Source organism: Limanda limanda, chromosome 22 (assembly GCF_963576545.1).
Source record: "Limanda limanda chromosome 22, fLimLim1.1, whole genome shotgun sequence".
Classification (NCBI taxonomy): domain Eukaryota; kingdom Metazoa; phylum Chordata; class Actinopteri; order Pleuronectiformes; family Pleuronectidae; genus Limanda; species Limanda limanda.
In genome coordinates this window covers 4,246,877-4,273,697 of record NC_083657.1, presented here as the reverse complement: position 1 = coordinate 4,273,697, position 26,821 = coordinate 4,246,877, and the positions used below count along the sequence as shown (strand labels likewise).

Sequence of the window (26,821 nt, the reverse complement as noted above, 5' to 3'; positions counted from 1 at the left end):
ATGATGTGAAAATAATTAAAACCATAAAATATCGTGATCCCTGCTATCGCTCGTTTTGTGTCTTTTTTTTTATGTCATCCATTTAAAGAGTCTTAAATGGGTTTGGAACTTTTCAAGTGCCTCTTTGTTGCTATATAGTGGAAGATTTATATGAAATGTTCCAGTACGAGAGAGTTGTCTTTATAGATTATGCAGCGGCTGCAGCACAGCAGTAAGTTACAGGATGTCATTTGGATTTACACCCAATAAGAAAACAAGACTCTTTGCAAACTAAGTCTGTAGCGACCAATCACCGCTCTGTCTTAGCTGTCAATCATGACATCCCACCCCTTTTTAATATCATCAAATTACTTAATTATTAATTAATTAACTGATCAGGAACATGAAAACTTGAACCACTTTGAATCACTGTAGAGTTATTTCAGTTTTCTTGCACTTTGCCTGATTTTCATCGCTTCCTCAATTTTGTGCCGAAAACTTTTCACGTGTGATATTTGCTGACACAATAAGTGGGAAGATGTGACGTCTCTGTCGCCCTGTGGTGAGCCAGTTCCTGTGTCCGTGCGTTCAGTCATAAAGCGACAGCCGGAGTGACTGTGGTGGTCCAAGTTGTATCACCTGACGTTTGGAGGTAACTGCAGCAGAAGAAGAGGAGAAGAGGCGATGGCGATGACGATGTTGATGAAGGTTTCTCTGCTGCTATGGGTTCTCGGTGAGTAGGTGAAAAAAAACTGTGGTTTAATGTGCTCGTCTGGATAGAAGATCTCGCTTCCTGTGATCAGATAACATCAAGTAAATATGGAATAACGTTAAATCCGATCAAGGAAATGACGAACCTTCGAACACCTGACTACGAAAGAACCTTTGTTAAACATGTTTAATTTACACGCCCAATTCTCCTTCCACTGCAGGTGGTGCATTGATGTCATCAGAAGATTATGAGTATCCTTTTTATGAAAAGGGTTATGAACATTTCGGCCATTCCTATGATGAAGACGTCCCATTCACAGGTGACCTCATCCTCCGCTGCTGTTTTTAACACTTTATTTTCTGATTTCTTTGTTATCAAAGTGTTCAGCAGCAGCAGTTCCACATTTTACAGCTCGTAAATGTAAAGTAAATGTTTCTTCTTTAATCCTTTGGTCGAAGCCAGTATTTTTGTCTAGGTCATTTACTGGATATGGGAAGTTTCAAAAATAGTATTATTTTCTATTTTGTAGAACTCAACTGTTTTCTCTCTCCTGCTACAGGCAACACCACCAGCTCCTCATCCAGAGCGACCACGGACCCCCGCTGCCACGTCCTCCTCCTCCTCGGCCTGTGCATGTCCGTGCACTGAAGAGCATCATGTTTGCTGTGATGACCTTTTCTTTGACTCTATAATCATAAATAAACCTGCTTCTTATGTGCTCTCCCTCTGTGACACTTTGGTTATTCGTGTGTGTCTATATGCAGACGATGTCACTCGTTGTATCTGAATCACCAGATTTATGTCCATGTATTTACGAATAAAAATGAGTCATAAAAGTTTGAAACTCTGGCCTTTGCACTCTCGACATTTCTCTTGACATCTTGAACCTGTATCCAGTCAATGAAAGATTTCACATCAGCGATGGAAGTTCACAGGGAATTTTCGGCTTTGACCTTTTTGGGCCGAGGTGGATTTTTTCAAGGTGTTGCCTCCGCCGTGGACACGGTGATCGTTGATTAGCCCGCTGCACTCTGATGTGACTCTGAGCTCAGCTAGCACCCTGTGCCCATGTGGTCGATGACTCAGTTCCTGAAACCTGACTGATACTGAGAGTGAGTGAAGGTAGAGACACAGAGAGCGTGTCTGGAAAGAGAGAGAGAGAGAGAGAGAGAGAGAGAGAGAGAGAGAGAGAGAGAGACAAACAGCATGCTGTACTGTGGTGGAGAGAAAGTTTTATAGAGTGAAGATAGTATATCTATCTATAGTAGTTCAGTAGAAGTCTGATACTATAAAGTGTTTTACTCATTGGGTGAATTTTTTGGTTTCGAGTTGGTTGCTTTTACTTTTGATAACGTTACTTTTGGAGTCTGATGTTTTTAGAGGAAAACGACGATGTTCTGCATCGCTGCCTTAAACTGAAGGAGAGCAAAGACGAGAGTGGGTGAGAGGGGAGGAAAGGTTGAGAGAGAGAGAGAGAGAGAGAGAGAGAGAGAGAGAGAGAGAGAGAGAGAGAGAGAGAGAGAGAGAGAGAGAGAGAGAGAGAGAGAGAGGAGGGAGAGAGAGAGAAAGAGGGAGCTCACCAAGCTGAGGACTCTGAGAGAAGAAGTGAGAAAAGAGGTCGAGCAACAGGGATCGTGGAAAAAAGGAACTAAAATTAAAAAAGAACTAAAAGTGTCAGTTTGTGCTTCATTGTTTTTAATGTTAATTGTGTGATTTCAGTCTGTTAATGTTTGTCCCTCTTTGTTTTTGTTTTTTTTTTACTCCACAGTTGCTTTTGAAAGACGGAAAATCTGACTTCCTGTTTGCATTGGCTTCACTTTACCTGAGCTCCATCCAACTGAGATCTGTGTTCTCACTTCCTACAATTTTTACACCAACGAACCATGCGACTCTTTTTGTTCCTGATTGTAAACACTATTGCCCTCGTCACTACACAAATCATCATTACTACATTGTTATTATGGGATGGACGAATCTGACTGGACTCTGAAGCAGTACGTTGCTCAGCCCATCCTGTAAAGGGTCAATGCTGCCATCTGCTGGTGAACCACCACTGTGACGCTTCATTATAAAGTCTCTTCTTTCCTTTTGGAGGAAATTACTGCCAAGATGATGTGAAAATAATCAAGACCATAAAATATCGTGATCCTAACGCTTTGTTTGTGTCTTTTTTTTGCTTCTTTAAAATGTCTTTTCAAGTGCAGGTCAATGAAGCACCAGCTCAGTTTTTAATATGAAAAGAACATTTTGCAAATTGGGTTAAACCTCTTTGTTGCTATATAATGGATGATTTATATAAAATGTCTCAGTACCACAGAGTTGTCTTTATAGACTTTGCAGAGGCTGCATCCCACCCCTTTTTAATATCATCAAATAACTAATTAACTGATCAGGAAAATTAAAACTTGAATCACTTTGAATCACTGAAGAAGCTTTTGTCACTGAGTTATTTCTGTTTTCTTGCACTTTGCCTGATTTTCATCGCTTCCTCAATTTTGTGCCAAAAGCTTTTCACGTATGATATTTGCTGACACAATAAGTGAGAAGATGTGACGTCTCTGTCACTCTGTGGTGAGCCAGTTCCTGTGTCGGTGCATTCAGTCATAAAGCGACAGCTGGAGCAACTGTGGTGGTCCGAGTTGTATCACCTGACGTTTGGAGGTAGCTGCAGCAGAAGAAGAAGAAGAAGAAGAAGAAGAGGAGGACAAGAGGCGATGATGATGACGATGATGATGAAGGTTTCTCTGCTGCTATGGGTTCTCGGTGAGTAGGTGAAAAAAAACTGTGTGGTTTAATGTGCTCGTCTGGATAGAAGATCTCACTTCCTGTGATCAGATAACATCAAGTAAATATTGAATAACGTTAAATCCGATCAAGGAAATGACAAACCTTTAAACACAAACTTATTCACCTCCATTAAATTTTCCAAACAGCATTTGAAAGTTCGTCCATCGCTGTGAATGAGAAGCAACAGAAGAATCACGACACAAACTGATAAAAAAATTCCATAACTTCATTCAGACCTAAAACCTACAATTTGACTGACTCCAAATGACGTCCGAGACAGAAACGTTCTTATCCAAGATATTTTGGCTTCTTTTTCCCACCATACAATAAATCTTTACTTAGAATCTTTACTTATATTCAGATTAAATACTATTAAAAGGTAAAAATCACTCTTCAGTTGAAAAGACACTCCACCAGTGACATTAGTTTGTATTAACACCTGACCACGTAAGAGCCTCTGTTAAACCTGTTTAATTTACACGCCCATTCTCTTTTCACTGCAGGTGGTGCAGTGATGTCATTAGAAGATTCTGGTGAAGAACCTAAAAGTGATGATGAAGATCATAGAGATTCCAGTGGTGAAATCCCAGTCGACCTTTCCCCTGTCCCCTTCTCAGGTGACCTCAAGCTCTACTGCTGTTTTTAACCCTTTGTTTTCTGATTTCTTTGTTATCAAAGTGTTCAGCAGCAGTTCCACATTTTACAGCTCGTAAAAGTAAATGATTCTTCTTTAATCCTTTGGTCAAAACCAGTTTTAGTGAAAACAAAAACAAAAATACTTACTACTAGAATTTAAAGCGATGAAATATATATTTTTGTCAGGATCATTTACTGGATAAGGGAAGTTTCAAAAATAGTTTCATTTTCTATTTTGTAGAACTCAACTGTTTTCTCTCTCCTGCTTCAGGCAACACCACCAGCTCCTCATCCAGAGCGACCACGGACCCCCGCTGCCTCGTCCTCCTCCTCCTCGGCCTGTGCATGTCCGCGCACTGAAGAGCATCATGTTTGCTGTGATGACCTTTTCTTTGACTCTATAATCCTAAATAAACCTGCTTCTTATGTGCTCTCCCTCTGTGACACTTTGGTTATTCTAGTGTGTCTATATGCAGACGATGTCACTCGTTGTATCTGAATCACGAGATTTATGTCCATGTATTTACGAATAAAAATGAGTCGTAAAAGTTTGAAACTCTGGCCTTTGCACTCTCGACATTTCTCTTGACATCTTGAACCTGTATCCAGTCAATGAAAGATTTCACATCAGCAATGGAAGTTCACAGGGAATTTTCGGCTTTGACCTTTTTGGGCCGAGGTGGATTTTTCCGCGGTTTTGCCTCCGCCGTGGACACGGTGATCGTTGATTAGCCCGATACACTCTGATGTGATACCGCCCTCGTCACTACACAAACCATGGATGGATGAATCTGACTGGACTCTGAAGCAGTACGTCTCTCAGCCCCTCCTGTTGAGGGTGGACACGGTGATCGTTGATTAGCCCGATGCACTCTGATGTGACTCTGAGCTCAGCTAGCACCCTGTGCCCATGTGGTCGATGACTCAGTTCCTGAAACCTGACTGATACTGAGAGTGAGTGAAGGTAGAGACACAGAGAGAGTGTATGGAAAGAGAGAGAGAGAGAGAGAGTCAAACAGCATGCTGTACTGTGGTGGAGAGAAAGTTTTATAGAGTGAAGATAGTATATCTATCTATAGTAGTTCAGTAGAAGTCTGATACTATAAAGTGTTTTACTCATTGGGTGAATTTTTTGGTTTCGAGTTGGTTGCTTTTACTTTTGATAACGTTACTTTTGGAGTCTGATGTTTTTAGAGGAAAACGACGATGTTCTGCATCGCTGCCTTAAACTGAAGGAGAGCAAAGACGAGAGTGGGTGAGAGGGGAGGAAAGGTTGAGAGAGAGAGAGAGAGAGAGAGAGAGAGAGAGAGAGAGAGAGAGAGAGAGAGAGAGAGAGAGAGAGAGCACCAAGCTGAGGACTCTGAGAGAAGAAGTGAGAAAAGAGGTCGAGCAACAGGGATCGTGGAAAAAAGGAACTAAAATTAAAAAAGAACTAAAAGTGTCAGTTTGTGCTTCATTGTTTTTAATGTTAATTGTGTGATTTCAGTCTGTTAATGTTTGTCCCTCTTTGTTTTTTTTTTTTTACTCCACAGTTGCTTTTGAAAGACGGAAAAATCTGACTTCCTGTTTGCATTGGCTTCACTTTACCTGAGCTCCATCCAACTGAGATCTGTGTTCTCACTTCCTACAATTTTTACACCAACGAACCATGCGACTCTTTTTGTTCCTGATTGTAAACACTACCGCCCTCGTCACTACACAAACCATCATTATTGCATTGTTATTATGGGATGGACGAATCTGACTGGACTCAGAAGCAGTGCGTCTCTCAGCCCATCCTGTAAAGGGTCAATGCTGCCATCTGCTGGTGAACCACCACTGTGACGCTTCATTGTAAAGTCTCTTCTTCCCATTTGTAAGACATTATTGCCAAGATGATGTGAAAATAATAAAGACCATAAAATAGCGTGATTCTAACGCTTTGTTTGTGTCTTCTTTTTGCTTCTTTAAAATGTCTTTTCAAGTGCAAGTCAATGAAGCACCAGCTCAGTTTTTAATATGAAAAGAATAGTTTGCAAACTGGGTTAAACCTCTTTGTTGCTATATAATGGATGATTTATATAAAATGTCTCAGTACCACAGAGTTGTCTTTATAGACTTTGCAGAGGCTGCATCCCACCCCTTTTTAATATCATCAAATAACTAATTAACTGATCAGGAACATGAAAACTTGAATCACTTTGAATCACTGAAGAAGCTTTTGTCACTGAGTTATTTCTGTTTTCTTGCACTTTGCCTGATTTTCATCGCTTCCTCAATTTTGTGCCAAAAGCTTTTCACGTATGATATTTGCTGACACAATAAGTGAGAAGATGTGACGTCTCTGTCACTCTGTGGTGAGCCAGTTCCTGTGTCGGTGCGTTCAGTCATAAAGCGACAGCTGGAGCAACTGTGGTGGTCCGAGTTGTATCACCTGACGTTTGGAGGTAGCTGCAGCAGAAGAAGAAGAAGAAGAAGAAGAAGAAGAGGAGGACAAGAGGCGATGATGATGACGATGATGATGAAGGTTTCTCTGCTGCTATGGGTTCTCGGTGAGTAGGTGAAAAAAAACTGTGTGGTTTAATGTGCTCGTCTGGATAGAAGATCTCACTTCCTGTGATCAGATAACATCAAGTAAATATTGAATAACGTTAAATCCGATTAAGGAAATGACAAACCTTTAAACACAAACTTATTCACCTCCATTAAATTTTCCAAACAGCATTTGAAAGTTCGTCCATCGCTGTGAATGAGAAGCAACAGAAGAATCACGACACAAACTGATAAAAAAATTCCATAACTTCATTCAGACCTAAAACCTACAATTTGACTGACTCCAAATGACGTCCGAGACAGAAACGTTCTTATCCAAGATATTTTGGCTTCATTTTCCCACCATACAACAAATCTTTACTTAGAATCTTTACTTATATTCAGATTAAATACTATTAAAAGGTAAAAATCACTCTTTAGTTGAAAAGACACTCCACCAGTGATATTAGTTTGTATTAACACCTGACCACGTAAGAGCCTCTGTTAAACATGTCTAATTTACACGCCCATTCTCTTTTCGCTGCAGGTGGTGCAGTGATGTCATTAGAAGATTCTGGTGAAGAACCTAAAAGTGATGATGAAGATCATAGAGATTCCAGTGGTGAAATCCCAGTCGACCTCTCCCCTGTCCCCTTCTCAGGTGACCTCAAGCTCTACTGCTGTTTTTAACCCTTTGTTTTCTGATTTCTTTGTTATCAAAGTGTTCAGCAGCAGTTCCACATTTTACAGCTCGTAAATGTAAATGATTCTTCTGTAATCCTTTGGTCAAAACCAGTTTTAGTGAAAACAAAAACAAAAATACTTACTACTAGAATTTAAAGCGATGAAATATATATTTTTGTCAGGATCATTTACTGGATAAGGGAAGTTTCAAAAATAGTTTCATTTTCTATTTTGTAGAACTCAACTGTTTTCTCTCTCCTGCTTCAGGCAACACCACCAGCTCCTCATCCAGAGCGACCACGGACCCCCGCTGCCTCGTCCTCCTCCTCCTCGGTCTGTGCATGTCCGCGCACTGAAGAGCATCATGTCTCCTGTGATGACCTTTTCTTTGACTCTATAATCCTAAATAAACCTGCTTCTTATGTGCTCTCCCTCTGTGACACTTTGGTTATTCTAGTGTGTCTATATGCAGACGATGTCACTCGTTGTATCTGAATCACCAGATTTATGTCCATGTATTTACGAATAAAAATGAGTCGTAAAAGTTTGAAACTCTGGCCTTTGCACTCTCGACATTTCTCTTGACATCTTGAACCTGTATCCAGTCAATGAAAGATTTCACATCAGCGATGGAAGTTCACAGGGAATTTTCGGCTTTGACCTTTTTGGGCCGAGGTGGATTTTTCCACGGTTTTTTCCTCCGACGTGGACACGGTGATCGTTGATTAGCCCGATGCACTCTGATGTGACTCTGAGCTCAGCTAGCACCCTGTGCCCATGTGGTCGATGACTCAGTTCCTGAAACCTGACTGATACTGAGAAGGAGTGAAGGTAGAGACACAGAGAGCGTGTATGGAAAGAGAGAGAGAGAGAGACAAACAGCATGCTGTACTGTGGTGGAGAGAAAGTTTTATGCAGTGAAGATGGTATATCTAATCTATCTATAGTAGTCCAGTAAAAGTCTGATACTATAAAGTGTTTTACTCATCAGGTACATTTTTTGGTTTTGGGTTGGCTGCTTCTACTTTTGATAACATTACTTTTGGAGTCTGATGTTTTTAGAGGAAAACGACGATGTTCTGCATCACCGCCATAAACTGAAGGAGAGCAAAGACGGAAGAAAGTGAGAGGCAGTCATAAAGAAAGAGAGCTGACATGACAGAGGAGTGGGCGAAAGGGGAGGAAAGGTAGAGAGACAATAAGCAGGTAGAGAGAGGGAGAGAGACAAAGAGCAGAGAGAGAGAGAGAGAGAGAGAGAGAGAGAGAGAGAGAGAGAGAGAGAGAGAGAGAGAGACAGAGAGAGCACACCAAGCTGAGGACTCTGTGAGAAGAAGTGAGAACAGAGGTCGAGCAACAGGGGTCGTGGAAAAAAGGAACTAAAATTAAAAAAAGAACTAAAAGAGAAAGTCAACAGCTTCTGTCGATGATCTTCCACCATCTCTAAGAAAGTGAACCAGAGAGAGAGAGAGAGAATAAAACGTCGCCGCCATAATGAAGCCGTGGAGCCGCCTCTGCTTCCTCGGTGAGTGGAGCTCAACCGTCACCTGCTTTCACTCACTGACTTTTCTTTTCTTTACTGGATGTTGCTGTTAATTTTTATTTTAAGGGATGGGGACTTTGCACAAACTGTAGATTTATTGATAAGCGACAAAACATGCAGACGGGGAACTTTACCTTTGGAGGCAGGCGAAGAATCCCGCGCTATTTTATTAGCTTAATTATAATGCTTCAATTCCAGGATCACCAAAGTCAAAGGTCAGAGGTCATAATATAAGAAGAAATGCACTTTCACACACATATATATATATATATCTAGATCTAGAAATTATTACATAAAGCATTAAGTACTCAAAAGGCACTTCTGGCAAGAATGAGTGTTATAATATGGGAAATATATTTAAGTGTGTATTTACAGACATCAGTATTCATGATTGAAAATCAACAATTACTATATATTATATGACCTCAATATTAACAGCTATGTACCACTTCAGATTGTCCAAAACATTTCCTTGTTCTCTCATTCTCATATTCATACAGACGACATTGGTCCTCAAATATAGAACAGGCTATCTACATTTAATTTTAAAATACAATATTATAAAGTATATATATATATGTGCTTTTACATTTATTTGTCCAGTGTCTGATTTTTCCACTTACTTCTTTAAAGTGTAGCATCATCTTTAAGTCTTTGTACCACTGGTGTTTTGAGTTATGTCTCCGGATTCAACCTCTTGACCCCTGACAACCAATCATCTGCCTCCGTCCTTCTCTCTGTCCGTCTCAGTTCTAGCAGTCTCTTCGATTTCCAGAGCACAACTTTCAACTACAGAGTCAACGCATGACGAGGAGGCTGCAGGTACTTCATGTGTGTGTGCGTGTGTGTTGGTGTGTGTGTGTGTGTGTGTGACCTGTACTATCATACATTGTACTATCTTGTATTGTCCTGTATTGTCTTGTCCATAGTCTATTTTCCAGACCATGGACTGTAAATAAAGATGGACGACACCAGTTCACTTTTTCTCCATATCCAGAAATGAAGCCAAAATGCAAAAGTTGGCCGTGTGGTGCAGTGACATCATTCGGAGTCAGACTCTGTGGCGGTCGGGGGGGTGAAGCCGTGGTATCTAGGTTCCCAACCAATCAGGAGTCAGTCTCAGCTGTCAGTCATGATGTCTCAGACGTTTTTTTTATATCATTAAGTGACAGAAACCATCTTTGACAAACATTTATTTAACGTCTACTTTGGGGTTTGGATCACGCCCCATCTGAGAACACGGCGGGGTTTAAAAGCTATATTGGACCCAACCACCAGGGGGCAATAGAGACACTTTGGCTTCACTTGTGGGAGCTGTCATGTCGTCCATCTTGATAAACAGTCCATGGTCCTGACCTAAAGTGTCATATCCTGTCTTGTCCTGTGCTGCCTTACATACTTGTGCATTGTGTGATGTGTGTTGTGTATTCGCCCTGTCAGACCACAACATGTTCTACCGCACTCCGATCAATCAGAGACGTTGCCGTGGCGACAGTGCCCACAAACAAAACACCTGGCTGATTCTGTGTGTGTCTTCCTTGTGACTGACTCAGGTACCCCAGGCTCCTCGACTCCTCCCCCACCGTCCAAGTCTTTCTATGACATTGAAAACAACTCCACCCACTCAACGCTGCCCCCCCCATCTTCCCCGAGTCATGTGACTGAAAATGCAACAGATCCGCTTTCAACAGTGCATACGGTGAGAGATGATGCCAAACTGACCCCAGTAATATATGAAATTCTGCGTAATCTCATTTCATCTCGAAATACAATTTTATTTTTGTATTTTCATGTTTAAGTAAAAGTGTCAAAGGTTTTTGGAAACATGCCAAATCGCTGCGTTTCTCCAGATTAAAAAATAAATGTGGCCCACCTTTGTTGGATGTGTGTTATTGCCGTGGTTCACTTGTGGCCCCGATGTGGCAAACAGGAGTGGAGTGGGCCATCTGTAGAACTCTCTACTATCTTTTCACTTGAGTCGTTCTCTGATTAAACAAAACGGAAAAATCCTTCATGACGTTTGAGATGAACTCGACTGTTGCATTTAGTTTTTGCTAATTCACCATTTGACAAGCAGAGTTGAGATGTTGATAATCACACGATAATTTATGCCAAATATGAAACAACCCTGATGGTCATAACATGAGACAACAATATGGAAGTTTATTCTCTTATAATTGTGGTTGTTGACCTTTGTTGCTAATCAAATCGCAACAAATAGATGAGACAAATGTGATTCATGACAAAGCGAAGGTAACGCCTGCGATCTGTCTTTGACGCTGTTCACAGACGGACGTGGAGACAAAGGACGGCGGTGGCAGCTCATCGGCTCCTACCACTGTCTCGGCCACTGAGACGGAAGAGGCCACCACTGTTCCCATGACAACAGCGAGCAGCTCACCAGAGCCAGGTAGCGCAGACGGAAGCCTCAGTTTGTCTTCCTGTTTGTCAAACCACAGCTTTCGCTTGCTCTCATTTGCTCTTCAACACATTCACACCCGTCTGCCAAGAAGTCAAACGCCCAAGTGTTCACACAACATGGTTTTAATGGTTACAGTCAAAATGAGAAAATGAATCAGCAGCTGGGTTATTATCTGTTTTTAATTCAGTATTTGATGGTGAGGAAAAGACAAGAAATTTGTCAAAAGCAGACTTTAACTATGAGAAGAGCTGATTTGTAACAGACGGTACAATCAGTGTAAAAACACCTTCATGCAATGATGACTTTGCAAATAACTATTGTTTATGTAAACAGCAGGAGGTTAATATCGATATCTGATAATCTGTCAATCTGTACATTTGTTTTGCTCGTGTTCTCCACTGGAGGGCGCACATAGCCACATCATGAACTAACATGGAACTGAATTTCTGTACAATAACCCGCTTTCTGTGTCTTGTAGTGATAGCTGGAGCCACAGGGGGTTCAACACTGGGTAAGGAGGCTGTCACTTTATCATTTATCAACAATTGTTTTGCTTTATACTTTGTTTTTATCATCACCTAAATACTTCCTTTATAATTCACAACTGGTTAAACATGTGTTCGTAAGTCACGGACACTAATGGGTCCTGTGATGCTGATGCAACTAAACGCACTGTCTCTCCCTCTTCCTCCAGGTTATGTGATGATGGTGTTGATCTTTGTCGTGATCATTGCTCTGTGTATCATCCTCTACTTTCTCAGGAGAGCGTCCAGGGTAGGAGAACGGGTTATAGTTATCTTTGTCTTATTTCTGGGTGACCTACTTATTTGTCACACTATTGATTTGCGTTTTATTTGGTTTTTATTTGTTTGTTTAGACCTACTCGTTTGACCTCCAGTTCCCAAATCCCATCATTAATCAGTTCAGCGAACCTATCGGCACCTTCGAACCAGTCTACCTCGATGACCTAGGTGTGTGTTTGTGTGTGTGTGTGTTTAAATTCACATGACTGTGTGAGACTATCCTGACCTGTGTGCTTTGTGTGCATTGTGTCTCAGCCCCAAATGATCGAGTGGCCACCAGTGAAGCTCCAGTAGCCAACGGCACGAGTCTGTCGGAGGAGAAAGGCTCCAATGGAGAGAACGGTACAAACTCAAGTGAAGAATCCGATGTTTAGTATCACGAAGTGATTAGAATCAAACAATCTCTTGACTTCCGACCACATGTTGAACGCAAGGGGAAATTATTCCCTTTGGCGGACATGAACTTGGCCAATAGCTGAGCTCCATTTGAAAAGGGTTTGACCAGTGGAGCACAGATAAGATGATGAGTGATTATGTCTTCTCCTCCTCTGTCTGGTTCCTCTCCAGCTCCACAGGAACAACCCCGGGCAAACGGTCTGGAGACGTCCTCACTGAGCTGTGACACCAGCCCCCCCCCGGTTGAAGACCCTCCAGCCGTCAAGACCTCGGAGCCCCTGGCCAGCGCAATCCTGTTCTTCGAGGATACTGGAGAGACGCAGCAGAACGAAAACAACAACAATCCCTGTGAGGATCTGAAGTTCAAACCCAAACTATTTTTCCTCCTTCATGGTCCAGACACGTTTTCATTGTCTTTCCCTTTCCTTGTGTCTTCTCCAGCGGTTTGTTCCAGTGACCCATTCGTTGAAATAAACCTGGACGACCCGTCGTACTGGTGCGATCAGCTCCTCACCTCTCCTGGAGCCACCTCCTCTGTCCTCCCCTTCTCTCCTTTCTCCTTCTCCTCCTCTTCCTCTTCCTCTTCCTCTTCCTCCTCCTCCTCTTAGCACCTCCAGAAACCACCTCGACACCAACATGGAGACTTTCAAACACCAGGACATCAGCAACTTTCATCTCTTTATCTCCAGTCCGCTACCAGCTAGTAGGGGAACTATTCCACTCTATTGCCTGCAAACTCTTAAAAAAATGATTGTAAATTTGCTGACATCATGCTTTACCTAAGTAATGCATTCATCCAAACTGACATAGGAATATATAAGTGGTATCGTTTCACAGAAAGATGAGAAAATGACAAGTCATAGTTACAACAAAGTGTTTTCTTCTTTTCTAATTGTGTGTGTGACGAATCCTCATCTGGACTTTTCATTTTTAACTTTTAACAACACTGCACAGACTCTCCAGATGTTCAAAGTCCTGATGAAAACTTCTTTTTTAATCCGTCTTTTATTCGTTCTGCCTGTTTCCCTCCTTCCAGAACATTCAGAAAGTATTCACAGCCAATAAATACTCACAAAAATAAATGTTTGTTTTCCCTCATCTATAACCCACAACAACAAAGCTACAACATAATTAAAGCAATATTTTGTGATGTCTAAGTTTTGTATTCTATCATTTCCCTTCAAAATCAACTGAAAACCTCTGGCTGTATATTTTAGGTGATTGTGGGTTCAGGGGCGGAGTCGTCCCCCTTCAAAATCATTGAAAAGATAAGAAATAATCATTTGAAACAGTAAAACAACATGAACTGAAAGATTGTTTATTAATTATAAATGCAAAATAAAGCATTTAAAAAGCTTTAAAATTAGTACATGTTGAGCTTTATGTAAAAAGAACAATTGTTCAGATATTTTCACCTTTGGGTAATTCAAAGATTCATCCTCATAAACTCAAACGCGTCACTCTGCTGCGTGGTGCCGTCAAAACAATGATTCCTTGCCTTCGGTTTAGCCCTTGTTTAGCCACGCCCATAGGCACAACATCCGTGTGGGCGTGGCTTGCCTGCGATTGATAAATTCCGTCTTTCAAGGAAGCTGAAGTCATTCTACCGAGATGAATGAGCATGACCGCGACAGCTTCTGGCAGGTAATATAAACTATATCTACGTTTGAGAATCACAGGACTTTTCCAAAGCAGATCTCTATTTTATTGGTTAAAGTAAAAAAAAAAAGGCGAGTTAGAAAAGTATAGTTCTGAGAGATTTCAGAGTAACATGTCTGCGGAGCAAACAATTTCTACCAACTTTTGATATAAAAATAATGTATGACAACCTCCATTTGTGGCTTTGATAGCAGTTTAAAAAGCTTAAAAACTAAAAACTTAAAACAACTACACCGTAAACGCACATCCGTATACAGTAGTAGTTCCGCCGTGTGTGTGTGTGTGTGTGTGTGTGTGTGTGTGTGTGTGTGTGTGTGTGTGTGTGTGTGTGTGTGTGTGTGTGTGTGTGTGTGTGTGTGTGTGTGTGTGTGTGTGTGTGTGTGTGTGTGTGTGTGTGTGTGTGTGTGTGTGTGTGTGTGTGTGTGTGTGTGTGTGTGTGTGTGTGTGTGTGTGTGTGTGTGTGTGTGTGTGTGTGTGTGTGTGTGTGTGTGTGTGTGTGTGTGTGTGTGCGCGCGCGCGCGCGTGCGTGCGCGTCGTCTTCAGGGGAATAAAACTGGGGGCGGGGACCTGCGGTGAGAACGAGCTTCCGCTTTCAACAGAACCTTTTAACACGTGCAAAATAAACTTTCAAAACATTTAACTTGTGTACAAAATACTTATCTAGCCTCCCACGTTTTTTTTTTACATACATTTAAAGCCGAAGTACAACCACAACATTATTTCACAAAATATTGATCTCAGTAGAGCTCATTCCTCAGTTTCTTAATTTCTAAACAGCTGAACCAGAGGAATCGTAGATATCAGTCTTCACCTCTGTGTCCTCTCACAGAGAGAAGATGATCCTGATGCTCATCACCATGATCTCCTGTGTCTGTGGTAAGTTCTCACCTTCACTTCATCGTCCATAAACTAAAATAATCAGAAAGTTCAGGTCCTCACTTTACCTCTTTGTCTCCCCAGCAGGAACATTTTTTGTGAAAGTGAAACAGACAGACAGACAAATAAACTATCAGGCAGAGGAGAACGACAACATCACACTGGAATGGACGTTCACAACCAGTGACAAATCCCCCAACTTACTCTTTATCATCTGTAAACTAATAACAGACCACAGAGTCTCTGTTGTATATCGACTTCAAGAAGGTGTTGAGGTCTCAGAGCTTCAGGATGAACAGTTTTCAGGACGAGTCCAGTGTGACAGAGACGTCCTCAGAGAAGGACGACTCCGACTTCATGTGTCCAGACTCAGGACTGAAGACTCAGGCCGGTACAAGTGTGTAGTGAGGACAGAATCTGACCTGAGTGTAGACCAATGCTGGCTCAATGTCACAGGTAAGTGGATTCAGTAGATTTCAGTATTTGTTAAGATTGACATTCATGAGCACATCAAAATATACTGCAACTGAAAACAGATAATTAGGTTCAAGCCTGAATTGGCCACATTTTAATTTAGCACTTTCTTTCCTTTACAGCCACTGTTGCTCAGGAACAACATACGACTCCAACTGTTGTAACCCCAACTGTGAACCCAGAACCACAGGGTCAGGAAGTGCTATACATCTCTACAGTGGTTTCAGTTATAATGTTCATAGGAATCATAATAGTAATAACGGTAAGGATGACAGCAACAACAGCAGCAGCAGGAAGGGAAGTAGCTAATGTAGTGATAAGAGTAATAGTAGTGATAGCAGTATTAGCATATTCAATAGCAGTAGCAAAAGCGACTGCATCAGAAGCGGCAGTGTTAGGATTGTTGTTGGGAGGATCGATAATATTATCAGTGTTTGTAGCTCTTTCAGCTCCCTGTATACGCACCTGCTGGGTCAGAAAGCCGGCCTGACAGCATCAGCAGCTACAGAAGGTCGTCACAAAATGACAACGCGTACCATATACAATATTTTTTGATATTTTCAATGTGGCCGGTGTTATTTCTTCTCTATCGAAGATTAAAAAAACCATTTAGACCATCGTGTGTTTTGGTGATATCCAAACAAATCTACAGAAGCACTGGTGGTTGTTCTGATATCTGAACGGACAAACATTTGAATTATTCCATAAGCAGATAAGATTTACTTTACAAACAGGAAAAAGAATGAGACAGACGGCCAGGGCTTCTGTCCAGTGTCTGATTCTTTTTTCAAAATATATCTCGACATCTCTCTTTATACTTCAGGTCAAATAAAACACAAATTCTCAACTTCTCTGTTCATTCAGGGTTATTCTTAGTGTTCACAGCTATTGACTAATAAACATTACCTGCAGTAGTTTCCTTTTTTTTTAATCGTATATAATGCAAATAAATCTCTGTAACACTGACACTTTAGTTCCACAAACAAATGATGTAGCATTTAAATAACACTTACTTCTAGCACTTTGTAGTTTGGCTTTCTTGAAGTAAATGGTACTTTCTTGATTCTTGTTGTTCTGGGTTTGTTCCCTCAGGGTTGATGCACTTAGTGTGAGCAGCTTTTGATAAATCGTCGGCTAAATGAAATGTAATGTAATGTAATATAATGTACTTGCAAAAAACTACTTTTTGTGTATATAGAGTGTATATATGTATGTGTATGTAACCATTTTGTACAACCAGAGCTGAGTTTGTGAAAAACTACTTTTTACCTTTTGTGAATATTAAGAATACAAACCCTGGACTTTAACAACATTTAACAGAGTGTATATTTATGTATGTAACATGCTTGTATTACCAGAAAAATTGTATTTATTCAAAATTCAATGCAATGGAGCCATTCAAGTCAAATAAAGTTAATTTTGGCAAAACTGACTTACCTTGTTATTTTATTTAAAAGTGACCCTAACTCAAGCTATTGTAATACTTAAAAATGTCCACTAGATGTCAGCATTTACCTCCAAATTGATGTTAGTTTTATGAGCAGCCTCAGTGAATTTTTTTTAGATTAAGATTAAGATATCCCACACACATGCAAGGGGAAATGTAACCTCTGCTTTTAACCCATGTGGTGCAGGATACACACAGAGCAGTGAGCATCCATGTGACCGGGGAGCAGATGTTGGGGGAGTAAGGTGCCTTGCTCAGGGGCACTAGACAGGGTAGGGAGAATCCTCTTGGATTTTTGGACAGATCAATCCAGGTTCGTCTTTTTGTTGTTTCTCCGTGGAGTCGAACCAGAGACGAACCAGAGACCTTTTCTGCCCATAGTCCACCGCCTCTCCCTAGAGTGAGATCAGATTCAATCAACTTGATAACTCTCCTCCTCATGTCCTCATCCTGCAACCTAGTGTCATGGCAGATCCCGATCAGGGGGCGGGGCCAGTGTCTTTCCCCTTCACCTCTTGAAATAGGACATTTATTACACTTTTTGACATAATAATAATAATGAATGACAATAATTCATGGATCTTGATGACCGGACAATCTGTTTAATGAGTTTAAATAAATAAATGTATGTTTGCCATCATCTATGACCCACGAACAAAGCTTAAACATAATTAATGCTATATTTGGTAATATCTAAGTTTTGTATTCCATCAATTCCCTTCAAAATCGCCTGAAAACCTCTGGCTGTATATTTTGTGTATAGAGGCATGTGATTGTGGGTTCAGGGGCGGAGTTGTCCCTGTTTAATCTCATTGAAAAGATATGGAATAATCATTTGAAATAGTAAAACAACATGATCTGAAAGATTGTTTATTAATTATAAATGCAAAAATGAAGCATTCTTAAGCTTTAAAATGAGTACTTTCTATAAAACTAACAATGTTTTAGATATTTTCACCTTTGGGTAATTCACATGTTATTTCCCGTTCTATCATAACACCTAGAACCTCAGTTACATTTAGTCAAGGAAGTAAATTTCATTTTATTGAAGCTTTTATCCAAAGCGACTCACAATAAGTGCATCGAACCTGAGGGAACAAACCCAGAACAACAGGAATCAAGAAAGTACTTTTTTTTTTAAAGAAAGCCAAACTGAAAAGTGCTATAAGTTAGTGCCATTTAAGTGCTACAACATTTGTAAAGGTGTATAAACTCAGTTTATTTTGCTCTACAAATTTCCATTACTTCCATATTAATTGATGCATCACAGTTTTTGCCTCGGTTACTAAATAAAGTTAGTAACTAACTCGGTAACTCACTCCTAAAGTTTGTTTTCTCAAGATTCGTTGATCATTTATTTAAATCAAACCATTATTTCATTTTGTCCAATTCTTTTTCAACCTTTTCAAGGACCTGTGTTAAATCTTTCCCTGAGTAAAATAAAATAGTGTCATACACAAACAGAATACACTTTAACAGTTTGGATACATAGACAAAATCATTAATAAACTGAAATAAATTTAAATTTTATAATGTTTATCTGAACAATCAGGTTGTATTTGAATGGCCCATATTCAAAATCACAGCTTGGCTCATAGGGCTTTAACAAGGTGTGACATCCTCTGTTCTTAACCCTCAACAAGAGTCAAACTAACAGTTAACAGAGGAAAGATACTTAGAAACCTCGGTAAGAGTCATTTAGTGCAAAAGATGCTGCATGTAACTGAACACATCAACAAAATAACAATCATTCCAGCACGTATTAGAAGAAACAGTTCGTAACATGAGGGACAAGTGTGTCATGCTTTAAAGGGATAGTTCACCGAAAAATTAAAAAACGATGTAGTTTACACTGTGTTTTAAGCCTAAATGTCCTCTGGTGTCTTCCAGGTGCATTCAGTCGCCACTTGTTTTGAACTTTTAGGATTAAAACACGGTGTAAACGACCTCGTTTCGAGTCGTATTTGAACGTCGCGACTTGCAGAGACTTGGATGACACCACACGAGCAGCATGGAGGCAAGTTATGTTGTTTTTCTGTTGTTCTATCACGTTTTTGAGGAATCACGTCTGAAAATAAGCCAATATCATCAGTTGTATTGGATCTGGCTGCTTCTCTATTTACCCCAGAAATGTTTTGTGGACTCAAACACTTCACCCCCCCTAGTGGTGAGTAGATAATGAGGGAATTATCCTTTTTGGGTGAACAATCCCTTTAAAGTATGATCTGCCACCCCTCTGATGCCATATTTGCTAAGTTTGGTATGATCCAGTGGGAGCTGGTTCATAAGGGGCACTGGTGCACCGCCCCTCCAACATCCTGAGACAAAACCTGTATTAACATAGTTCAATTATATAATATTAGCTTATTCATACAATTATCCTGGTAGTCAGTCAGAACCTGTGAGCCTTCAGCGCAAGTTGTTTTCACATTGTATTTGGTTAGTTTCTGTACATACAGATTACCTGGTGCAGGGCGCCGGCTGAACCAAAGTGAATTTGGGTCCTGATACTTTTGACAACCACGTGACCTGAGGCTGCTCTTCTGTCTTAGTAATAGATTTTTTAGAAGCTGAGCGGAGTTTGACCAACAGAGCTGCTGTAATCCCAACTGCTGTGAGAACTAGAACTACAACAGCTGCAGCCACTAACAGTGAGATGTACAGTTTCATCTTTCCCTCTGATTGAGAAGTCATGTCTGGTCTCTGGGTTCTGGGCTGAGCAGCGGCCTCTGTAAAAAAAGGTGATCAGTGAGTTTATAGAAAGATCATCTGTGATTATATATAAAGAAGATCAAAGTGTTATGTGACTGTTCTCCTGAGTTCTACTAAAACAACGTACCGATGACCACAAGTTGACATTTCCCATAGTTTCCATGATGATCTCTGTTGACTTCACACACGTACTGGCCTGAGTCTTCACTCCTGATTCTGGACACATGAAGTCTGAGGCGTCCTTCTCTGAGGACGTCTTCGTCACACTGGACTCGTCCTGAAAACTGTTGATCCTGAGACCTTTGGACCTCGATGCCCTTGTGCAGGTGATACAGGATCTTTGAGTCTCTCCGGTTCACCGTCTGATCACAGATAATAGAGAGAGCGTTGGAGGATCTGGTGGTTTCAGCTGTGAACGTCCATTCCAGAGTGACGTTGTCGTCAACCTCTGCCTGATAGTGGGGCTGCTTCACATTGACAACTAATGTTCCTGCTGAGGGGACACAGAGGGAAAAGTGAGGACCTGAACTATCTTCTTATCTTAGATTATGGGCGATGAGGTGAAGGTGAGAACTTACCACAGACACAGGCGCTCAGGATGACGAGCAGCAGGATCCAGGGGATCATCCTGCCTCTGTGACACAGAGATTCAGACCTATCGACAAACAAGTAGTTTCCAGTAAGAGGTAGAATGTAGTTCTTCCTGTTCAGCTCATCTGTTAATCAAATGATTGGTCCTCATGTTGCTCAGGTGAAGGCGCGTCAGCTTTATCACAGGTCACATTTCAATAGCAAGTCAATTCAAATTGCTGTTACATAAAATATATAAGACACCGTGAGAAACTGTAAAAGCAACATCAGCTCATATAAAAACAGAAGCATTTAAAAGGACATTAAAAGAGTTGAATAGAGAGGAGAATGTAAAAGTAAGGGAAGAGAAAAATGCTACGAGAGAAGTTGAATCGTTGTTTGTGTTTTTTCTCTTTGGAGTTTTGAGTTTTCCTAAAGCAGAATTCTGTTACTGGGTTTGTTCTTTGTAACTTCGACAGTTTCCTTGATCAGATTGATCCGATCGAAATGTTCAAATATGAGACGAGAAAAGTCAAAGTCAATTCAATAAAAGACACATCAACAATTCAAGAAGTGACACAGATTTCTTTGGATGTCAGCGTTTGTCTTCAATGAAAAACACAAACTAAGGATTAACACAATGACAGAAAAGAATATAAATATACAGACCTTAGTTTGTGTGTCTTCTCTGCTGAGAATGAAACCTCTCTGGGACACAGTAGCGTTTGTATTTCCTCGTTACCACCCTCAAGACCGGTCCGTCGAGTTCACCTCTTTCATGAGACATATTTGTTTAGATAAAAAAAGGGAGTGTACACAGAGCTTTGTGTTGACGCGGTTCAAGGTTAAACTGTTTAAAAGAGTATTTCCACTGCTTCATGAATCAGTATGAATGAAGGAATATTAATCTAGAATTAGATTGAATCTGTGAGGTAAGAACTGAGTGGAGCATCTAACAGAAAACAAATGGTTCCTCTCTACTGCCCGCATTTCTGGCTGTCGAGGCTGCGGGTGGGCGGGTCCAGCACCACGGAGTTTATATACTGCAGGAGTGGCCCTGCAGTATCTGAGGACTGATCACCGCTAGACTCTAGCGGAGATCAGTCCTCAGGTACTGTCCTCAGATACTGCCGAGCAGGGCTGGACTGGGAGAACAAAACGGCCCGGGCATTTTTTGGCTCAGACCGGCCCACATAATTAGCCGAGCACATCTGCCATTAAATTGACGTAACTTATGTCTTCTAAATGTCTTAAAGTAGCTCATATTAAAAGTACTTAAGTATCAAAAGTATCTGGTGTTGAAATGTACTTAAGTATCAAAAGTACAAGAACTAAAATAAAAAATGCAAAGCTCTTTTTATAGTAGGTCTATACAGACACAAAACAACCCAAAATGTTTCTCCTCAAGATTTATCTCAACTGACTGAAAAATTACAACAACAATATGCATATAATGTATAATTTTACCAATTTTGAACCCTAGATGCTGAGGTTCAAATAGTAATGGACCAGTGCATCTAGAGACAACAAAGAATTAACTATAAACAAGTGCCTCTTGTGTCTGCCCAAGAACATTAATAAACCGCAGTATAACCACTAAAACATTCTGTAAATATCACTAAACATGGACCTCTCATCAGTAGCAGGAGTGATACACAATGCCCCTTATGATAACTCAGCAAAGGGAAACCAGATCTCGGCACACAAAATAAGACACTATCTCTTATCCTATTCTAGAGGAAGTAAAAGTCGTAACAAGATTTCTGAAGGTGAACCTGCGGAGGGATAGACCAACCTCTCGCTGCACCTTTTTTACTCTTATTATCCATTAAGTTAAGTTTCTGTCTCAGCAGCAGCCAGTCCCGCGACTCCCCCCCCCGCCCCCGGTTTGTATTGTGATTGACAGCACTGTCAGGGCTCTCTGAGCCTGTCAGCCCATGATTGATTGACAATGACAAACAATAGACCAATAATATGTGTCGATGCTGGCAACACACTGCTAGCCCTCTGTAGCCAATTGGCCGGCCCAATTGGAGGGAATTTAGAGAGGAAGAAGAGAGAGAAAAAAAAACAACAACATAGCGGACCAGACCGGCCCACACCGGGATTATGCCCGGTATGCCAGATGGCCAGTCCACCCCTGCTTCCGCTAGAGTCTAGAGTCTAGCGGAGATCAGTCCTCAGATACTGCCGGGCCACTCCTGCAGTATCTGAGGACTGATCAAAAGTACACGCAGACGCACGGCCGATTGAGACAGCGAGACGTACAACTACTACCTGGTAATGTATTTATATTGCGCTTTTCTATTCTTGATCACCACTCACAGCTTTGTACAGTACAGTTTTATATTCACCCATTCATACACACATTCACACAGTGCATCTATTAGTAGCACTTTGATCTATGAGGGGCAATTCAAGGGTTCAGCATCTTGCCCAAAGACACTTCGGCATGCAGATGGGGAAGACTGGGGATCGAACTGCCGACCTTAAGGTTGGAGGACGACCACTCTACCGCTCAGCCACAGCCGCCCCGATGTCTTTCTTTTGTACTTCTGTTACGTGTGTGCTCCGTGTCGCTGCAGACATGCCTCACAGAGAGAGGAACTTCACCTCAACAGCAACTTGTAGCTTTAACTTGCAGCCTGGTTCAAAAAACTGTTTTAGTCTCAATCACTAAGTTCTTCCTTCGTGACAACTGTGACACACTCGTTTAAATTATAAAGAGGTTTGAAATTATGAATAATTATCACTTGATGGACAGGTGAAGTCACCGTTAGCTCGTCGCTCCAGCTCCTATCCTGCTGCCTGCTCGTCCCCGTGATGGACCGGGACATGTGAAACGAGTGCGCAGAGACCGTCTACAAAGTGCAACAACGAAAAAAGATATTACAAACTATTCAATAACTTCACTGTAATACTGTATATTCTCACCAAAATTATGTATCAGGTCCAGGGCAGTAGTTACTTTGGGAAAATGTGGTTTTGTATAATTTTGGGAAATATGTTTTATTAAAAATATTCAATAACAGCAGTTGATGACGTGACCCAAACTTATGCAAAATATATTGTTTCGAAATTAAATACTGTGGCATACTCAGCAGGTGAGCCTGGACCAGTTACATAATATTGGTGAGAATATACTGTAATAGAGTGAAGTTATTGAAAAGTTTTGTAATATATTTTTCGGTGTTGCACACTAGTTTCACAGGAGGCACATTTTATGGTTTAACTTTCCGTTTGCTTCTGACTTATTGATCGGGGAAGTCTGATTCTGTGAAAATCTTTCCAACTTTACTGAACTAGCTAACAGGCTAACCCTGTCACTGAACACGACCGAGTCTGTGGAGAAGTTTAACTCACATACTCTTTACTGAAGTGATGTGAAAACTCAGATTGAGGTCTGATCATTAGACATGTAAAGTAAATTTACACAATAACATTCAAAAAACAACTTAAAAAACAAAAACTTTCTCTGAGCCACAAAGCGAGGTACAATTTCGTTTTCACTGTTTCACTAACCAAACTGTTAACCAGGACTCTGCCTTTTATTTCCCTCTCCCTTGTCCCCTGTGTTCTATACAGACGGTTCCTAACCCTGTATTTCACATTATACCACAGTTTGTATATTGGTTGGTTGGTTTACTGAGCTCATGAGTTTATGAGTCTTCACCTCTGTATCCTCTCACAGAGAGATGATGATCCTGATGCTCATCACCATGATCTCCTGTGTCTGTGGTAAGTTCTCACCTTCACTTCATCGTCCATAAACTAAAATAATCAGAGAGTTCAGGTCCTCACTTTCCCTCTTTGTCTCTTCAGCAGGAACATTAGTTGTGAATGTGACACAGACCAACTATCAGGCAGAGGTGGACGACAGCATCACTCTGGAATGGACGTTCACACCCAGAAGAGACAGATCCCCCAACTTACTCTTGATCACGTGTGACCAGGCAACAAACAAAAGAGGCCCTACAGTGTTACATCTAGAGGACGGTTTTGAGGTCTCAGAGCTTCAGGATGAACAGTTTTCAGGACGAGTCAAGTGGGACAGAGACGTCCTCAGAGAAGGACGACTCAGACTTCATGTGTCCAGACTCAGGACTGAAGACTCAGGCCGGTACAAGTGTGTAGTGCAGACAAGATATGGCCTGAGTGATGACCAATGCTGGCTCAATGTCACTGGTAAGTGGATTCAGTAGAGTTCAGTATTTGGTAAGATTGACATTCATGAGCACATTAAAATATAATTCAACAGAAAACAGATAATTAGGTTCAAGCCTGAATTGGCCACATTTTAATTTTGCACTTTCTTTCCTTTACAGCCACTGTTGATCAGGAACAACATACGACTCCAACTGAGAACCCAGAGCCACAGGGTCGGGAAAGGTTCTACATCTTACTAGGTGCACTAATAATGACAGCAGGAATCATAATATTAGGGACGGCAGCAGCAGCAGGAAGGAAAATAGCTAATGTAGTGATAAGAGTAATAGTAGTGATAGCAGCAGTAGTAGTGATAGTAATAGTATATTCAGTAACAGTAGCACCAGAAGCAGCAGTATTAGGATTGTTGTTGGGAGGATTGATAATATTATCAGTGTTTGCAGCTCTGTCAGCTCCCTGGCTCCTCATCTACTCTGGCTCCTGTCACTCAAATTCAGAGAGCAGGTCTGACAGCATCAGCAGATACAGAAGGTCGTCACAAAATGACACCTGACTAACTACAATATTTTTCATATTTTCAATGTGGCCGATGTTTTTTCTTCTCTCTCGCAGATCAAAAAAAACATTTAGACCATCATGTGTTTCGGTGATTTGCTAACAAATCTACAAAAGCACTGTTGGTTGATTTAATATCTGAACGGACAAACAATTCACAGATTCTAAGGACATTTACTTCAGTGTCTCAGGTTGAAATTCCATAAGCAGATAAGATTTACTTTACAAACAGGAGAAAGAATTAAACAGACGGCCGGAGCTTCTGTCCAGTGTCTGATTATTTTTTCAAAATATATCTCGACATCTCTCTTTACACTTCAGGTAAATGAAAACACACATTGTCAACTTCTCTGTTCATTCAGAGTTATTCTTAGTGTTCACAGCTATTGACCAAAAAGAATTTCCTGGGAATATTTATATATAAATATAAATTGTAAATAAATCTGTGTTTTACTGAAAAAAACCCACTTTAGTTACACAAAAAAATGTTGAAGTATTTAAATGGCACTCTCTTATAGCACTTTGTAATTCGAAGAAAATTGTACTTTCTTGATTCTTGTTGTTCTTGGTTTGTTCCCTCAGGGTTGATGCACTTATTGTGAGCAGCTTTTGATAAAAGCTTCAGCTAAATTAAATGTAATGTAAATAGATGAGCTGGGCTTGCAAAAAAACTACTTTTTTGTGTATATAGAGTGTATATATGTATGTATGTAACCAGCTTGTATAACCAGAACAAAAATGTATATTTTCAAAATTCAATGCACTGGAGCCACTCAAGTCAAATAAAGTTAATTTTGCCAAAACTGACTTTCCTTGTTATTTTATTTAAATGTGAGCCTGCAGATAAAAGATCTCTTGTGTTTGGTGAGTTATTTAAAATGTTCTTATCCAGCTGGGAAAACAACTATTGTATTCCACTAGATGTCAGCATTTGCCTCAACATTTATGCTTGTTGTATGAGCAGCCTCAGTGAATGAGATCAGATTCAATCAACCTGATAACTCTCCTCCTCATGTCCTCATCCTGCAAGGACCAGCAGTCTGGACTAACAGGCAGAAACAGGGTAGTTTTATTTTTAAGCAGAAGAAGTCTGTAATAAACATGGAGGCCACAGATGTGAGTGTTTACGGTTTCATTTTCCTCTTCATGAGATTTTGGAACCCAGACTCATCAATTCATGGATCTTGATGACCGGACAATCTGTTTAATGAGTTAAAATAAATAAATGTATGTTTGCCGTCATCTATAACCCACAACAACAAAGCTAAAACATAATTAACGCTATATTTGGTAATATCTAAGTTTTGTATTCCATCAATTCCCTTCAAAATCGCCTGAAAACCTCTGGCTGTATATTTTGTGTATATAGGCTTGTGATTGTGGGTTCAGGGGTGGAGTCGTCCCTGTTTAATATCATTGAAAAGATATGGAATAATCATTTGAAACAGTAAAACAACATGATCTGAAAAATTGTTTATTAATTATAAAGCATTATAAAGCATTCTTAAGCTTTAAAATGAGTACATGTTAAGCTTTATGTAAAACAAACAATGTTCATACAGGGAACGGGGCAACGCCCCCCCAATATCCTGAGACAAAAAAAACTGTATTAACATAGATCAATTATACAATATTAGCTTATTCGTACAATTATCCTGGTAGTCAGTCAGAACCTGTGAGCCTTCAGCACAAGTTGTTTTCACATTGTATTTGGTTAGTTTCTGTACATACAGATTACCTGGTGCAGGGCGCCGGCTGAACCAAAGTGAATTTGGGTCCTGATACTTTTGACAACCACATGACCTGAGGCTGCTCTTCTGTCTTAGTAATAGATTTTTTAGAAGCAGAGCGGAATTTGACCAGCAGAGCTGCTGTGATCCCAACTGCTGTG

The 26,821-nt window shown here is 40.6% G+C and overlaps 2 protein-coding genes across 2 annotated transcripts; both read left to right on the top strand.

Annotated features, from left to right (window-relative positions):
• The first annotated feature begins 8,620 nt into the window (after nt 1-8,620).
• LOC132996287 (uncharacterized) lies at nt 8,621-13,552 on the top strand. The gene is made up of 10 exons (XM_061066630.1): nt 8,621-8,831; nt 9,600-9,671; nt 10,403-10,548; nt 11,139-11,259; nt 11,750-11,782; nt 11,966-12,045; nt 12,149-12,242; nt 12,330-12,416; nt 12,642-12,818; nt 12,912-13,552. The coding sequence occupies exons 1-10, from the start codon at nt 8,801-8,803 to the stop codon at nt 13,076-13,078; spliced, it is 1,008 nt and encodes a 335-aa protein (XP_060922613.1). The 5' UTR covers nt 8,621-8,800; the 3' UTR covers nt 13,079-13,552.
• A 10,351-nt stretch (nt 13,553-23,903) lies between these two features.
• LOC132996285 (uncharacterized) lies at nt 23,904-25,518 on the top strand. The gene is made up of 4 exons (XM_061066629.1): nt 23,904-23,946; nt 24,031-24,393; nt 24,534-24,745; nt 25,513-25,518. Exons 1-4 carry the CDS (start codon nt 23,904-23,906, stop codon nt 25,516-25,518), a joined length of 624 nt encoding a protein of 207 aa, XP_060922612.1.
• Nucleotides 25,519-26,821: the final 1,303 nt, after the last annotated feature.

What these genes read in the sequence shown, in the direction of transcription:
- LOC132996285 (XM_061066629.1), top strand. Translation starts at nt 23,904, where the DNA reads ATGATGATCCTGATGCTCATCACCATGATCTCCTGTGTCTGTG. An exon ending in CATGATCTCCTGTGTCTGTG is followed by an intron (nt 23,947 to 24,030) that starts GTAAGTTCTCAC and finishes TTGTCTCTTCAG; the next exon opens with CAGGAACATTAGTTGTGAAT. An exon ending in ATGCTGGCTCAATGTCACTG is followed by an intron (nt 24,394 to 24,533) that starts GTAAGTGGATTC and finishes TTTCCTTTACAG; the next exon opens with CCACTGTTGATCAGGAACAA.
- LOC132996287 (XM_061066630.1), top strand. Translation starts at nt 8,801, where the DNA reads ATGAAGCCGTGGAGCCGCCTCTGCTTCCTCG. An exon ending in CGCTTTCAACAGTGCATACG is followed by an intron (nt 10,549 to 11,138) that starts GTGAGAGATGAT and finishes CGCTGTTCACAG; the next exon opens with ACGGACGTGGAGACAAAGGA. An exon ending in AGTCTACCTCGATGACCTAG is followed by an intron (nt 12,243 to 12,329) that starts GTGTGTGTTTGT and finishes ATTGTGTCTCAG; the next exon opens with CCCCAAATGATCGAGTGGCC.